Source organism: Geotrypetes seraphini, chromosome 4 (genome assembly GCF_902459505.1).
Source record: "Geotrypetes seraphini chromosome 4, aGeoSer1.1, whole genome shotgun sequence".
NCBI lineage: Eukaryota > Metazoa > Chordata > Amphibia > Gymnophiona > Dermophiidae > Geotrypetes > Geotrypetes seraphini.
In genome coordinates, this window is record NC_047087.1 from 9,929,488 (window position 1) to 9,945,742 (window position 16,255).

The 16,255-nt window shown below is 45.7% G+C and overlaps 1 protein-coding gene across 3 annotated transcripts in view; it reads left to right on the forward strand.

The window, feature by feature from the left end:
* The window catches only part of PIEZO1 (piezo type mechanosensitive ion channel component 1), a 400,254-nt gene extending 385,871 nt beyond the window's left edge, over nt 1-14,383 (forward strand). For all 3 annotated transcript variants that reach the window (XM_033942562.1, XM_033942564.1, XM_033942563.1), the window contains 7 exons: nt 3,470-3,658; nt 3,732-3,824; nt 5,497-5,669; nt 6,281-6,403; nt 8,433-8,512; nt 11,144-11,339; nt 13,264-14,383. In XM_033942562.1, the coding sequence (XP_033798453.1) occupies nt 3,470-3,658; nt 3,732-3,824; nt 5,497-5,669; nt 6,281-6,403; nt 8,433-8,512; nt 11,144-11,339; nt 13,264-13,513 (1,104 nt within the window). In that variant the 3' untranslated portion in view covers nt 13,514-14,383. The remainder of the gene's footprint in view (nt 1-3,469; nt 3,659-3,731; nt 3,825-5,496; nt 5,670-6,280; nt 6,404-8,432; nt 8,513-11,143; nt 11,340-13,263) is intronic.
* The last annotated feature ends 1,872 nt before the right edge of the window (nt 14,384-16,255 follow it).

The following is a 16,255-nucleotide window of genomic DNA, read 5'->3' on the forward strand; positions in this document are numbered from 1 at the left end:
TCCCCCTCCAACCTCAGTTCATGACCTCTAGTTCTACAGCCTTTCAAATATTTGAATCTGTTTCATATCATCCCAACTCTCCTTTTCTCCAGGGTTTACATCTTCAAGCCTCTTCTCAAACATCGTATGGTGCAGACCCCATACCATTGTTGTCACTTTTCTCTGAACTGCTTCGTCTTTTCATGCCCTTAGTAAGATACAGCCTCCAAAAACGAACACAATATTCCACCTAGGGTATCACCAATGACTTGTACAGGAGTATCAACACCTCCTTTCTTCTGTTACTTATTCACCTGTCTATGCAACCCAGCATCTTTCACCATCTTGCACCTTGAGATCCTCAGATACCATCATCCCAGTCATCAGTCTCTTGTACAGCTCCTTTGGATTTCTGCATCCTACATACATTATTTTGCTCTTCTTCACTTTAATTTTTAACTGCCAGACCTTTGACCATTCTTCTAATTTTTGGAGGTCTCTTCTCGTGATTTCTATTCCTTCCAGGGTGTCCACTCTAGTGGCAATCTTTGTGTCATCCTCAAAAAGATCAACTTTTCCTTCTAACCCTACAGCAGTGTTTCTCACAAATGTAACAAACTTAATCAATCCCAGTACCGATCCCTGAAGCATTCCACTACTCACCTTCTTTTCCTGTGAGCGAATTCCGTTTATCGCCACCCTTTGTCCCCTCTCAGTCAACCAGTTTCCAATCCAGTTGGCTTCTAAGATCAGAACTATCAGCTTATTCAGGAGTCTTGCTGAAATCCAAGAAGATTACATCTAGCGCATGTCCTTTATCCAGTCTTGGGTCACCCAGTCAAGCAAATCAATCCGATTCATTTGGCAGGATTTTCCTTTGCTAAATCCATGTTGCCTCTATCCTAGCTATCTTTTTCTTCCGCAGCATGATGTGAGGGTACCAGCCTGTACTTTGCTACTTCTTCTCTGTCCTGCCTTTTGTGAAGAGGAACCACATCTGAAACCGTGACTATTTTCAAAAATGTAAATTCTGTTTCTCTCTATATAATTACTAATTCTTATTATATTTTCCTTTCTTTAAAACTCTTGTAAATCGTGCCGAGCTCTATCTTTATAGAGAAGATGCGGTATATAAGCTTAAGGTTTAGTTTAGTTTAACCACATCTGCTCATCTCCAAATCCACAGAACCTTGACTGTCTCTAAATATCTATTAAATAAATCCTTAGGAAGTCCCCCCAGAATTTCTGTCAGCTCCCTCAGTATCCTGGGATGCATCCCATCGGCCCCATTGCTTGGTCCACTTTCAGATTTTCAAGTTCCATGAACGGTGCGATATCCGATCCGTTCCCAGCCAACCATAGTCCTCCTCCAATATTTTCTTTCATGAACGCAGAACAAAAGTATTTATCATCATCACTCTCCACGTAGCTGTTCTCGGGATCTTTCAGTCTTACCATTTCATTCCTAGTTCTTCTTTCGCCATTACATCTGTAGCCATTTTTTTTTTTTTGCTAGCCGTATGTCCCTCTTTGCTTCTGAGTTTCATCTGGTAATCTTTTCCATGATCCTCTTGCATTCTGTATTTTCTTGAAATTAACCTCTTTTGCCCTTAGTTTTTCGGCTACCTTTGTTCCCTTTTGGTTGTTTTTGTTTACTTCCTTTGTTGCAGTATTTATAGCGACTCTCCACTTGGACCACTTCCCTTCCGCTTCTCCTCTGCCTATCCACGCTATCGGTACTCTCTTCATGTACTTCCCTGTTTTACCACAATCAGAAGGTCTGAAATCCAGTACTTCGAGTTTGCTTTTGCTCTTATATCAATCAAATATTTTGAATAACTGAATAAAAGGGATTAGCAAGCCTAAGATAGGCTGTCCAAAACATGCATTTGGACTCCCTTTTCCCAGCCAGTCTCTTCTGGGCAGAATATTGCACGTCTGTGTCACCAGAATTCACCAGTCTCAACACAATCTATAATGATGCTTCCTACTTCATGAGACCTCCATAAATCCTTTACAACCTCAAACACATCTTTGAAGACCATCTTTACTACAGTCTGCATCCTGGAAAATGTTAATTCACAGGAGTTCCACTTTCTCCCTTCCCTGCAAAAATTGAAGCAGGAGAGAGATCGGCACGATTACATACAGGGAGGTTGATTCTGCCAACCTGTCTGCTCAGGGCTTCTTTCAGCTTGCAACCTGGATTTTTGTGTTCTGCTGTCTGTCGATTGACCGAAAAAGCATCAGTTGGGATCAATTCCTCCCTTCTCCCATGATTGATATTCACAGAGCTATCGCATGGTCCTCACAACCCAGAACTAGTCCTTCCTCTCAGATCTAAGAGCTCCCTAACTTTCAGGTACTGTTTCCGATCCCATTTGCCTAGCTGAGAGGTGGAAGGACTGACCACCCACAACCTGACCACCACTTACCTTCCACTCTCAGCTGGGAGTTTCCACTTGCGCCTGATTTTATATCCTGCTTGTCCATGGAAAAAAAGTGAAGTTACTTACTTGTAACAGAGGTTCTCTGTGGACAGCAAGATAAATCAGCCACACAGCCCATTCCACCACCCCTTAGGGTTGAAGTTGTCGAAGCCGAGGAAAGGCAGAGGGGGAACCAGTGGTCACACAGGAGGCCGCACTTGCACATCCTCAGAGAGAAAGTAGATGTGGCTGAGTATATCCTACTAGTATTACTATGAATTATTTCTATAGGGCTACCAGACACACGCAGCGCTGCACAGAGTCACAAAGAGTAAGAAAACAGTCCCTGCTCCGAAGAGCTTACAATCTAAACAACCAAGACAAACAGGATGTCATGGATACAGTTAAGGGGAACGGTTAATCTAAGCCATTGTGACATCACTGATGAGGTTGGCTCTTATTGGTGGAATGAGGCATTATGACATCACAAGCTGAGCTCTGTTTCCCAAAGACTGAAACTCTTCACACTACTACTTTTTTCTCTTTCTTTTTTCTTTCTTCTCTCTTCTCTTTGATTTTCTTGTTTCTCTTTCTTTCTCTACTTTCTTGTTTCCTATGATGCAATTGGAGGGGGTTTTGGGGGTGGGGAGAGCCCTTGGCAGGTGTGTGTGTGTGGCGGGGGGGAGGTTAGGTTGTTCCTGACATTTTATGTTTATTTTTTGATATCTTGTATTGATTATCGGGGGATTGATTTGAGGTCTTTGAGTTTTGAGCTTTGTGTCTTTTACACTGGGCCTCTTTGCATTTGCTTCTGGTTGTTGGGGGAGGGGGGTTGGGTGTTCTGGGGTGAAAAAGCAAAATGAGTGACAAGATTTTTTTGGGGCGGTTTTTTTCTTTAGTACTCAATAAAAACATTTTGAAAATAAATGTGTAATTTCTTATAATATGTGTCAGGAGCTATTTGCATGCTGTCAAATTGGTCGATGAAAGGTCAGGTCCGGGTAGTCGTGACTGCTTCTTCCTGCCGAATTTTGTAAGTCTCTCATTTCCATGTCTTCCAGAAATATCCTCAGCCAAAAGGCCAAAAGAAGAAAAAAATAGTGAAGTATGGGATGGGCGGCCTTATCGTCTTCTTCCTCATCTGTATCATCTGGTTCCCGCTGCTCTTCATGTCTCTTGTGCGCTCTGTGGTGGGCGTCGTGAACTATCCCATCGACGTCTCCGTCACTCTCCAGTTGGGAGGCTATGAGGTACAGCGAAGGACATTTCTCAGGACTTCAGTAGAAATGGTGACTTGTTTTGACCTTTGCTCTCTCTCCTCAGCCTCTCTTCGCAGTCAGTGCCCAGCAGCAGTCCATCCAACCATTCACAGCGCAGAACTATGAAGTGCTCACTTACGAGTTTGAGAGGCAGCCTGTAAGTATTCACTGCCCCTCCCGTTGGCTTCACTCCTCTTCCTCTGTCTGCTGCTTGGAGGGGCCATTCTTTCTGCCCTCGCTGCTATTCTGGGGCCACTGGATGTCTCCAAAGATGTGGGTCTTAGTTAGGTAGACTATTTATTCATATATACCGTATATTACCTATATGGTTTACATAAAAATATTAACATGCGCTATTCAAAAGTTAAAATCTGAATGTTCAAATGGTAAACAAAAAAGTGATTTCACTTAGCTTTGCAAGATTTTCAGCAGGTCCCGACATGGACCATGTTTCGATTATCTTTTTCAAGGAACCAAAACCAAGATTTAAATGACTGAGCTGCCAAAGCTAATATCTCTGAAATTGGGTCACATGAAAAAATTTCATTCTGTCATATATTGGTCATTTACGTGAAAGATTTCTCTGTTCTGTTAACAAACATACATGGTTCAATTATTGCAGAATAACATTGCTTTACATATAATCAAGTTTTCAAATCCACTTTGAATAAAAGATTCCATTGAAAAAAGCATTCAGAAACTGTTGGGATTCCACACCACAACTTTACACCCGCCACTGACAACATGGGGGAGATTAGTATCCCACCCTTTGAACATAGTTTTGTTCTATTTTCTGATCTCAGTCCCAGCGATTCCTGTGAGGTTGGCGCTCTGGGTGTTTATAACATGGACTCATACAGCTGCCTGTGAAACAGTCCTTGCCCCACCCTGTTACCCTCCATAGGGACCTTTCACTTAAACTGTTCCTGCACACCTCCTGATGCATTTACCCGTCCACTCTTTTTAAATAAATTCAAACAAAGAAGCAGAGTGAGCCTGGTCTTCAAACAAGCCACACTTTAATAGCAACTGGTGTATTATATACAGAAAGCATACATGGGACTTGGCATCAGGAGGGATTGTTCTGCCAGTACCAGTTTCTTCAGATGACTAGTCCTTGGGACAGGCAGCTAGGGAGTGGACCTGGGCTTTTTTCAGTAATATTTCAAGGCAAGTTACATTCAGATATACAGTACTCCCCTGAAATTCGTAGGGGTTCCGTTCCAGGAACACCCACGAATTTCAAAAAACCGCAAATGCGGTTTTGAGTCTGTAGAAAGGCAGGAGAGGTCAGCTGGGGCGCCAGCGGATGCAGTAAATTATACCAAGTATGCTCCAGGGTGGAGAGGAGGAGGAATTGGCTGTGCAGAAGGCTGATTGGCTGACCGGGGGGAGGGAGAGGAGGAGGAATCGGCTGTGCAGAAGGCTGATTGGCTGACCAGGAGGAGGGAGAGGAGGAGGAATCGGCTGTGCAGAAGGCTGATTGGCTGACCGGGGGGAGGGAGAGGAGGAGGAATCGGCTGTGCAGAAGGCTGATTGGCTGACCGGGGGGAGGGAGAGGAGGAGGAATCGGCTGTGCAGAAGGCTGATTGGCTGACCGGGGGGAGGGAGAGGAGGAGGAATCGGCTGTGCAGAAGGCCAATTCGTGGACTCATTCCCTGTATTTTCTGACTGGAAGAGGCAGTCATAAAATACCGCGAATAACTGAGTCCGCGATTCGCGAACCATGAATTTGCGGGGGAACACTACTAGGTATTTCCCTGTCCCGCAGAGTTTACAAAGTGTTCTGGAGTGTTTGATGGCCACTGATGGTTTCCCCTTTCTCACAGTTAGCAATGCAGTTCATCAGCCTGTACAGTTATGAGGACATTGTCACGGCACGGATTGAGGGCAGCTCAGGTGCCCTCTGGAGCATCAGCCCACCCAGCCGGGAGCAGATGCGGAAGGAGCTACAGAATAGCTCATCTGATATCACACTGCGCTTCACGTGGCGTTTTCAAAGGTACTCCAGAAAATAGGGGGGACTAAATCGCCATTACTGTGTCTGTCCTGGAAATTCATTCACAGAACAAGTTTCTGACTCTACCGTGCCATGACTAAGGCATGGGTGCCAGGCCCAAGGGTCAAAAAAAAGAGCACCTGAGTGACTTTTTAAAAGAAGCCAAGTGCATAGAGCAGCATTTTGCATGCTCAGGTAGGTTTTGGCGTAATTGCTAGAGAATCACAGAATCTACTTTTATGTGAGACAGGCCCAGTGGTAGAGACTTGGTGGAGCCGGGATCAGAGCTTAGGCAGCTGTGGTTACCCTTTTGAAGCTGCCTCCGAGCAGAGCAGGTCTGCCACCACTTTCCCTCTGATAATTTTATAAAGACGCTGAGGCCCGTGTTATCTCTGTTAAATATGCACAACATAAGCAGCTACTGTGCTTTTTCTCTGGGCAAATCAGGGTTTTAAATGGCTCTGCTGTGTTAAACGCTGCATATGTGTGAATCTGCACACCATGTGAAATTGATCTGTTCAGGGTCTTGTGACACAGAGACTATATATTCGCAAGGCAGTGAAGCCAGCGCCCGTGCCCTCTCTGATTAATACACGCTGTGGTTTCCCTTTCAGAGACTTGGCAAGGGGAGGGACGGTGGAGTACACGTCGGACAAGCATACCAAAGACCTGGAACCCGGCAGTCCAGTGCGTGCCGAACTGGCCGATCTACTGCAGGGGACGCTGGACAAACCTGTGTGAGTTGGTCACTACAGAGCAACAGGGCTGGATCTGGGTGTAATGATGCCCCCACCCCCCATTTGCAAAGACTAGGAGGATGGCACACATAAGCTTTTTGGAATTTTTTTTTCTTGTTTTTTTTATGTGAGCTTTCAGACAAAGAATGACACGGTGGCTGTTGCCCACAGTAAGCTGCGGGTGACCGCAGGTTACCCGCCAAAATAGTGGTGGGGAAAACAGTGTTCACTGTGGCTACAGTGACAAAGCCATTTACCACAGTTAAAGGAGGGAATGTGCACAGTCACCGATCACGCTCCCTCCCTCCTTACTGATAGCCGCCGCCCGATTGCCACCGCCACCCAAGCATCTCCCTCCCTACTGATTGCTGCCGTCCGATAGCCGCCGCCTGAGCATTTCCCTCCTTGCCCGTTACCTTCGCGGCTGGAAATTTCTCTAAATTTGCTTCCTACGAGCAGCCGTAGCGTTGAAATTGCGTGTGGACCTTTCCTGCAGCCACATGCAACTTCAACACTCCGGCTTCTTGTAAGAAGCGAATTTAGAAATTGCCTGCCGTGAAGTTAAGGGGCAAGGAGGGAGGAAGAAAGGGAGGAAAGGTGGGGTGGAGAGGAACAGACGCTGAAGGAAACTGGGGAAGGTGGGGTGGGGAGGAACAGATGCTGAAGGGAAATGGGGAAGAGAGAGATTCCAGACTATGGGGGGAGCGGAGGGAAGAAGATGGGTGCCAGACCAATTGGGGGGGGGGGGGTGAAGGGAGAGGCATAGTAACAGAGCATATGGAAGAGGCAGAGAGAAGGCAGATAGTGGATGGAAGGAAATGAATGAGGAGAAGATGAGGAAAGCAGAAACCAGACAACAAAGGTAGAAAAAAAAAATTATATTTATTTTATTTTATTTTTTGCTTTAGGATAAAGTAGTATATTAGTTGTGTTGATAAAAATTAATAAACAAAGCCCTGCCAGCTGAACATCTCTTTCTCTAGTTCAGCAGCCAGAACTTTGATTTATAAGGAAAGAATAAGCTAAATATTGCAGTACTGAGGCTTGTATAGATGCTGCGGGGACAGTGACAGTGGTTATGGGGACGGGACTGGGACAGTGGTCGTGGGGATGGGATGGGGACAGGATCATGGTCACAGAGACGGCGTGGTGACAGATTTTTTTCCCTGTGTCATTCTCTGTTTCAGACTGAGGTCCTTCCTATCTCTGTAACCTGCATCAATATCTCTGATAACACACGGTATATCAGATTAATAAATGAATCAACCATTATCACAGAATCCTATCTGTTCATCAGCCTTCCAGCAATCCCATAAGCTCCCCCACTCCACCACCTCCTAGCAGACAAAATATTGAGATAGGAATGGCTTAGCAGTTAAACATCAGTGTGTCTCTGCATGCTAATCTGCATAGAGGAAGTACTGGCCTGTGGATGTTGAAGACCCCTCACAGGGCCACAGCAAGGCTCCAGTTGGGGCCAGTTCTTGTCTGCATGTGTTCGCACCACCACAATCTCCTCACATAGTGCCCTAGGCAACTGCCCTGTTCACTCTACCCTGAATCCTAGGGTTAAATTTCCCATCATCGAGTTCTTGCGCTGCTAAACTAGTACCAGGGAAGGAGACTGAGCCCAGTCCAGTGCAGGCAGTAGGAGCCCCCAGAAGCTAAGAGCTGCAGATCAACTGCCAACTTTGGCAGAGGGAGGGGAGATATGATAGTCATTTACATACCTATGTGACATAACTGGGCATGAGGCGAGTCTTTCAGTGGGAAGGAAACTCCGGAATGAGAGGGCATAGGATGAAGTTAAGAGGTGAGAGGCTCAGGAGTAATCTAAGGAAATACTTCTTTATGGAAAAGGTGGTAGATGCGTAGAATAGTCTCCCGGTGAGACAATGACTGTGTCTGAATGCAAGAAAGCAGTGGGATCTCTTAGGGAGAGGAGGAGATAGTGGATGCTGCGGATGGGCCATTTGGCCTTTCTCTGCCATCATGTCTCAGTTATAACCATGCGCTGCTTGTGTTTCAGCTCTGTATCGCATCTGTTTCCAAAGTACATCCGAGCCCGTAATGGACCTGAAGCTAATCCTGTCAAACAGCTGCAGCCAGGTGAGAGCAAAGACCAGGAGACAGAAACAGCATTGGGGATCCTCTTCCTGCCGTTAGCCCTCAGATCTGCATTAGTACAAAGACTTTTCAGCCCTATGACTGATTTCCTGATTCATCCTACAAAGTTAAGAAAAAGTCCCCACCCACCCCTTCTCAATTCCACCGTTATTGCATATATATCACTTTGAATGGCTTCTGATCTTTAAACAAAATGTAAAATTAGACAAAAGGAACCTGAATAAAGTTGTTTCAATTTAAAAAATTATTACTTTTAAGTAAGTTATACAACAACCATATCACCATGTGAAAAAGTAACTTCCCCCTTAGTTACTCACTCAGGCAATTGACCAAATTTAATTGATAATTAGATTCAACTGATTGAACATAGCCAGCCCTCACTATATATTACAAGAATAAAGAAATGAGAGAAATTGTTAAAATGTGTGTCTGGAAACGGTTACAAAGCCATTTCTACAGCTCTAGGACTCCACCATTAACTCTAAAATGGAGAAGACTTGAAACCGGTGAATCTTCCCAGAACTGGCTGGTCTACCAGAACTACTCCAAGGGGGGAGCGACAACTTATCTGGGAAGTCAAAACATCCCAGGCCTCTCTAGCCTCAGCTAAGGCTGGTGTTCAGGACTGAGTGAGACTGAGCAAAAATGGGAGAGTTGCAAGGTGGAAACATCTTACAAGTCTTTTGAAAGAATATTCTATGGACAGACAAGTCCAAAGTGCAATTCCTTGGACAATATAGCTGCCCTTATGTAACACAGCGAGAACGTTGCAGCTTCAAGACCTGGAGAATTTGCCGTTATTAAAGGAACCAGAAAAGGAGAAATGTGAGGGGAAGCAAAAAGTTCTGGATTTGATCGAAGTCCTGACTTGAACCCAATCGAGAACCTGGAATGAGGAGTTCAAGCAGACTGCAAAGAGAAGTGGGCTAAGTAAAAGACTGAAAGTGTTGGGATGCAGTTATTTGAGAATGACACAGGGACAAATTTTTCCCCCCCTTCCTGGTGAGTTCTTTTCTTGTCCCTGCCCATTCCTGCAAGCTCTGTCCTCATCTGCACAAGCCTCAAAACACTTTCAAATCATAAGTGTTTGAGGCTTGTGTGGTTAAGGAATGGGGCAAGGACAGGGACAAAACTCGTGGGGACGGGGACAAATTTGGCCCCTGTCATTCTCCACACTACACCACTCTAGAAATTAAAATGTAGTAAAAGTAACTCAAGTATAGGACAATCAAGCCATTGTGACATCACAGATGAGGTTGGCTCTTATTGGTGGAATGAGGCATTATGACATCACAGTCTCAGCTTTGCTTCCCAAAGACACAAACTCTTCACACTATTTATTCAATTTTCTATACTGTTCTCCCAAATAATAATTTTATTTTTATATACCGCCAAAGGCAGTTTACAACAAGAGGTGCTGAACAATCAGCGAAGTGGTTACCATACAAAGTCATTGAATATAAGGCACAGGATGGGAGTAGTGAAACACTATAAGATAACATGGGGCCAAATTTTTCCCCATCCCGGAGAGTTCTCTTCCTGTCCCTGCCCCGTTCATGCAAGCTCTGCCCTCATCTGCGCAATCCTCAGAGAAAGAGATGATGGTTACTGTGGCTGGGTAGATTAGATGGGCCATTTGGCCTTTATCTTCCGTCATATTTCTATGTGTTTGACGCTTGAGAGGTTAAGGCAGAGCTTACAGGAATGGGGCAGGGACAGCGACAAAACTCACGGAGACAGGGCGGGCAAATTGAGTTCCTGCATGGATGTGGACAAATTTGTCTCCAAGTCATTCTCTACTATATATGTGCCAACTAGTTAAGTTCAAGGGACAGTTGCTTGTCACATGGGTGATAGGAGTGATCAGTAACTCTGTTGCTTACTATAATCGACTATAAGCTGAGATTTTTGGTCCCAAAAATTGAGATAGTTGAGTCGGTCCATCTGTGTGTCATCTCTCCCCCCCCCCCCCCGGTGACTGGCATTTTTATTTACTGGTAAGCCTGGATGCTGATACAGGCATAGAAATAACTGCAAGTAGGACTGGTTGGAACCTGCAGGCAGATGCTGAAGACCCCGGACAAGCCCTGCTTGCAGTTAATTCTGCATCAGTATCAGCTTCTAGACTTACCACTAAGTAGAAACACCGTTAACTTCGGGGGGGGGGGAGAGGAGGGACAGGAAGAGAGACGTATCAGTTGGCGCAGGTCTAATTGGATCAGCATTGGAAGTTCTAGTCGCTGCTAAGAAAGAAATGCCAGTCACTGTGGGAGGAGGTGGAGGGACAGAGAAGAGAGAAAGATATGCTGGTCCCCATGGAGACCCTCATCTTATATTTGGGCTAGCAAGCTCCCCCCACACACACACTTTTTTTTAGGGGAAAAATTATCTCGGCTTATATTTGAGAATATAGAGTAAATAAAGGAAGTAAAAATTGTTATGTGTTTACTTGGATTCCCTTTGTCTAATACAGAATTATATTCTGTTTAAAGATCAGAAACCACTCAGTGATATATATATGCAATGAAGGGGAACAAAATCTTCTTCACATCGCTCTATGCTGGCTGTGTGAACCTGGTGATAAAAATCTAATATGCCCTTTCTTCTCATCAGATGAGGAGGAAAGCTATCTGGACCTGGACGTGCAGTTGAAGAGAGAAAAGATTGGAAATGGATCGAGTACCAGCAGCTTCTTGGAGTGGTGGGTGGTCCGCCTGAAGGACTGTAGCAGTGACTGCAACATTTTGCCTATGGTTATTTTTAATGACAAGGTCAGCCCTCCCAGTCTGGGCTTCCTCGCTGGATACGGGTGAGTTCAGAAAGCCAGGCACCAGGGAGACCTTCCTCACCTGATCATGCACTGAGACACTTTAAGCCCTACCCTCCACTCAGTGGCATAGTAAGGGGGGGTGAGGACCGCCCCGGGTGCCAAGTTGGTGGGGGGCCCTGGCACCTCTCCACCCCGTACCTCTGTATTATCTTCGCTAGTGTGAGCAACTTCTGCCTGTTGCTTGTGCCGGCATGTTTCCCCTCTGAATCACTTCCGGGTCATGGGGTCAGGAAGGGACATCAGAAGGAATCCAATGCTGGCGCGAGGAGCATGCTTGCAGAAGCCACTTGCGCTGGTGAAGATTAAGGGGTGGGAGAAAGCGCAAGTGTGGAATGGGGGAGTGGGGAGGAGGGCACGGGGGCACCGCTGCCCGTTACTATGCTTCTGCCTCCACTCCAGCTCTGCTTCAGCATTCACTGTGGAGTGGGGGAGTAGCTTGGGAAGTGGGTTCAATTCTCACTACAGCTCCTTTGTGAAATGATTTTGTCTGTTCTACAGTTGTATTATGATTTTATTTAAATCGTAGTATTGAAAACCGCTTAATACATTTGTCTTAGCGGTATATCAAATGTAATAAATCCAGTTAACCTCCTGTTGTCCCAGGAACAAGACTCTTAACCCACTAGAGTCAACTGCTTTAATTGTAAGTACAGAAAGTCCCTTTCCTGCAGCTCAGAACCAAATCATAAGATAGAGCCTTTAAGCTTCTGCACTAGGGATTTGCGCAAGGCAGTAACAACCTATTTGTTCAAGAAATTTGTTACTTGATTAGTGAGTACTTCATAGTATTCACACTATAATAGTATAAAACTGTGGCCTCCTTTTACGAAACTGCTGAATGACCTGCGCTGCTTCCGATGCTCATTGAGTTCCTTTGAACTTCGGAAGCAGCGTGGCTCCCTGCGCTAGAAATTGCTATCGCAGTTTCATAAGAGGGGGTGTATATCGTAGAGAATGACATGGGGAAAAATTTGTCCCTGTCACCGCCCTGTCCCTGCGACCACCATCCCTGTCACCACAATCACTGTTCCCGCCCCATCCCTGTGACTACTGTCCACACCCTCCTTCCTAGTATGAGGGAACATGCGCGATCACAGATTGCGCTGTCCAGAAGCCCCCTCCCGCCTGATCCTGCCATCTCCCTCCCTCCACCTCACCTTAGGTGCTGAGTCCGACTTTAATTCTTCTTCTCCCAGCCGCACACTTTCGATAAGCCACGTGCGCGGCTGCTTGAGCTGTTGAATCTTCTCCTCTGACCCAACTTCCTGTTTCCAGTTGCGTGAAAGGAGGAGATTCAACAATTCAAGCAGCCGCAAGCGTGCAGCTGGGAGAAGCATTAAAGTTGGACTCGGCAGGCACCTAAGATGAGGTGGAGGGAGGGAGATGGCAGGACGTGGGATGCTGGACCACACGATCTGTGCTGGCTTCACTGTGGAGACAAGACCATTCACCACTCCACAGGGCAGTGAATGGCCTTGTCCCTGTCCCCACAGCGACCAATTTTTCTCTCTCCATTTCGGCAGGTTACCCATGGCTACCCACGACCATGTCATTCTCTAATATATTGTACTGTTGCTTCTCATATGTTCTGTATTTCATCACTGAATTGTTCAGTTCTCTTATTTTGTGAACCGCCTAGAACTCTTTGGGTGTTGGTGTTACTAAAACAACAACAAAAAAACCCAATCTGAAAAAAAGGGCAAACCGAAAACAAATGTTTACCCTGCTCAAACCTTGCTCCATGCGTGTAAAACATTTCTGGGTATTTTTGAGAAAGATATTGCAGAAACTATAGTGCATGACCTCAATTCCAGTCCCAGGGGGGGCTGTGGTATTAAATAAGCAAATTTTGGTGTCTTATCCAGTTCTCCTGAATTGTAACTATCTTCTCGCTCTGTTTCAGGATCATGGGGCTGTATGTTTCCATCGTGCTGGTAATTGGGAAGTTTGTTCGGGGATTCTTTAGCGAGATCTCCCACTCCATTATGTTTGAGGAATTGCCTTGTGTCGACCGTATCCTGAAACTGTGCCAGGACATCTTCATGGTCCGCGAGACTGGAGAGTTGGAGCTGGAGGAGGAACTCTATGCTAAACTCATCTTCCTCTATCGCTCACCTGAAACAATGATCAAATGGACCAGAGAGAAAGAGTAACAGCCTCTGGCCTAAACCAGTCTTACACCAGCTGGAGTCCTGCCCGTGGCTCCCTCTAGGCCCCATAAAATGGACACTGCCTTAATCAGCCCTCTTGGGGTTACAGCACTTTAGTCTGAGAACTGGCCCACAGCTGTAGCTCTCTAGGTTAATCCCAGAATCAAAGCTGTAGAATTTGCTGTACCTGCGAGTGCACAAAGGGACCTTGCCCCTGGGCTGGATCTCAAGAGGTTGACAGCTCAGGTTAGGTGGGTGCTAGTCAAACGGGTCTTGCACGCTACTCAAGAATATCTGAAAAGGGACACAGAGGGTGCAGCCTGTGGGGGCCCTGCCAACATGAAAAGAAATTCCAAGAAAAGCAGCACTTGGAAGCTGTTACCACTTCAATGGCACATGCCGGTTTCATTTCAGCCGTCTTGTTCTTCACTCTTTCCTTTGGCCTGCTGTGAGTGTTTGCTGATGGATGCTGCCTGAACAGAGCAGCAGGCCGCCTGTGAAATCACTGTGTGTAGCAGCAGAGATGTCTAGGAAACACTAAACCTCGGTTACATTTCATTTCAGACTGTCTACTGCTGGTCAAGTTCAGGAAAAGCCCTCCTCCTGCTCTGCCAGTGCTTCTGGCTGGGCTGGAGGATGCACAAGGGTCTATTTCACTGCACTGAAAAATAAAGGTGACAATACTGTACCCAAAAGCACAAAGAAGCACTAGGCACGGGTGCCACTGAGGAGGGAGGGTGGGACTGCTGCATTCTCACCTCCATTGGCCCTGCAGATGCAAATTTCTGTTCTTGCTTTGCAATTTTCCTTTGTGCTTTTCTGATGAGACTTTTTTTTTAAAGAATAAAATCACCTCTGTGAAAACCAAGTCTTTGCCCTTACTGCTGTCTTTTAATAACGGAAGTGAACTGAGCTGGAAGCAACAGGGCAAGGGCAAGATGAGTGGTAGTTTTACTGGCCTAAAAATGCCTCCCCTACTGCTTCTAAGAACACCGTCCACCTACCTCTCTCTCACTGCCTTCTTACACCTCAGGCATCTTGTACCATAATAATGGACAGATCAGATTGTGCCCTTTTCAATGTCTCTAATGGAATCGGAGCAGCTGTTCTCTCTTCTACCACTACTAATTATTTCTAGAGCACTACAGACATATGCAGCACTGACCAGAAACATGACGAAAGCCCCTGCTTGAATGAGTTCCTTATTTAATCAAGACAGAAAAACAGGATGCCAGGGTAGGGGTTACTACTAATCATTTCTATAGCGCTACTAGACATATGCCGTGCTGTGCATCAAAACACAGAAGAGACAGTCCCTGCTCACAATAATAATAATAATAATAATTTTATTTTTTATATACCGCCATACCCAGCGAGTTCGAGGCGGTTTACATCAATTCAAAAGGATCTACGTTATCTAGCAGATTTACAAACAAATAAAATAAAACAGATCAGTAACAAGTAACAAGTAAAAACTGAAATTGACCGAGGATGGGGGAGGTTGTTGAAGACGTGGAAGAGAGGAGCTGAAAAAAGGGGGGGTGAATGCTGGGGGGGGGGGAAATGTGAGCGGGTAGGGCCGTTAGAGGTCTTGTTTGCTGAAAAGGTAAGTTTTGAGAGATTTTCTGAAGTCGAAGTAGGAGGGGGCTTCGAGGATCATTTGGGCCAGCCATGTGTTGAGCTTGGCTGCTTGGTAGGCGAAGGTTTTGTCTATGAATCTTTTATAGTGGCAGAGTTTTAGCGAGGGGAAGGCGAATAGTTGAGTTCTACGGGATTTCTTGTTTATGTGATAGAGGTTAAAGTGGGGGTTGATGTAGCTTGGAGTAGCACCATTAACCGATTTGTAGCAGAAGCATGCAAACTTGAAAAGGACTCTTGAATCGAATGGCAGCCAGTGTAGTTGGTGGTAGAAGGGGGTGACATGTTCCCATTTCTTTAGGCCGAAGATGAGACGCACGGCGGTGTTTTGGATTAATTTTAATCTCCTGGTGGTTTTCTTCGTGGCGTTTAGGTAAATGATGTTGCAGTAGTCAAGAGTGCTGAGGATGGAAGATTGAACCAGTAGACGGAAAGCGGAGTCGTCAAAGTATTTTTTTATTGTGCGTAGTTTCCATAGTACGGAGAAGCTTTTCTTACAATCTAGTCAAGACAGACAAACTGGACAAGAAGGTGCATCTATACACTGCTCTGGTGGGGAATGACAGATATTGGTGCTTAGCTGGTGCGTTTGGAATTGAAGCCGCTTCAGAGTGGGCTGAGTGGATTTGAATACTGCCAGAAATGGAGCTTGACCTACTGAGTCAGGCAGTTTGCTCCAGGCATACGGTGTGGCAAAGTAGAAGGGACTAGCGTTGGCCATAGAGGAGAAAGGTACAGATAAGAGAGACTTATGAGCGGAGTGCCCAGTGGGGGGAGAGATACAATTGCAGCGGTAGAGTTATTGGGGATGGTTAGGCTACTGCCTAGGGTGGTGGGCAGCAGGGAGTAGGCTTTTGAGTTCAAAGCAATCGCAAAAAGGTGGGTTTTCAGCCTACTTTTGAACAAGGAAAGGGGCGTGATGCATGGATGTTCCAGGTATACAAGGCAGCAAGATAAAAGGAACAAAGTCTGGAATTGTCGGTAAAGGAGAAGGATACAGAGAAAAGCAACTTATCTGAGGAACAGAGTTTTCAAGGAGGTGTGTGAGGAGAGATACTGAGGGGTTGTAGGTTGATATGTGAAGGCGGATAGGGAGCCAGTGAAGTG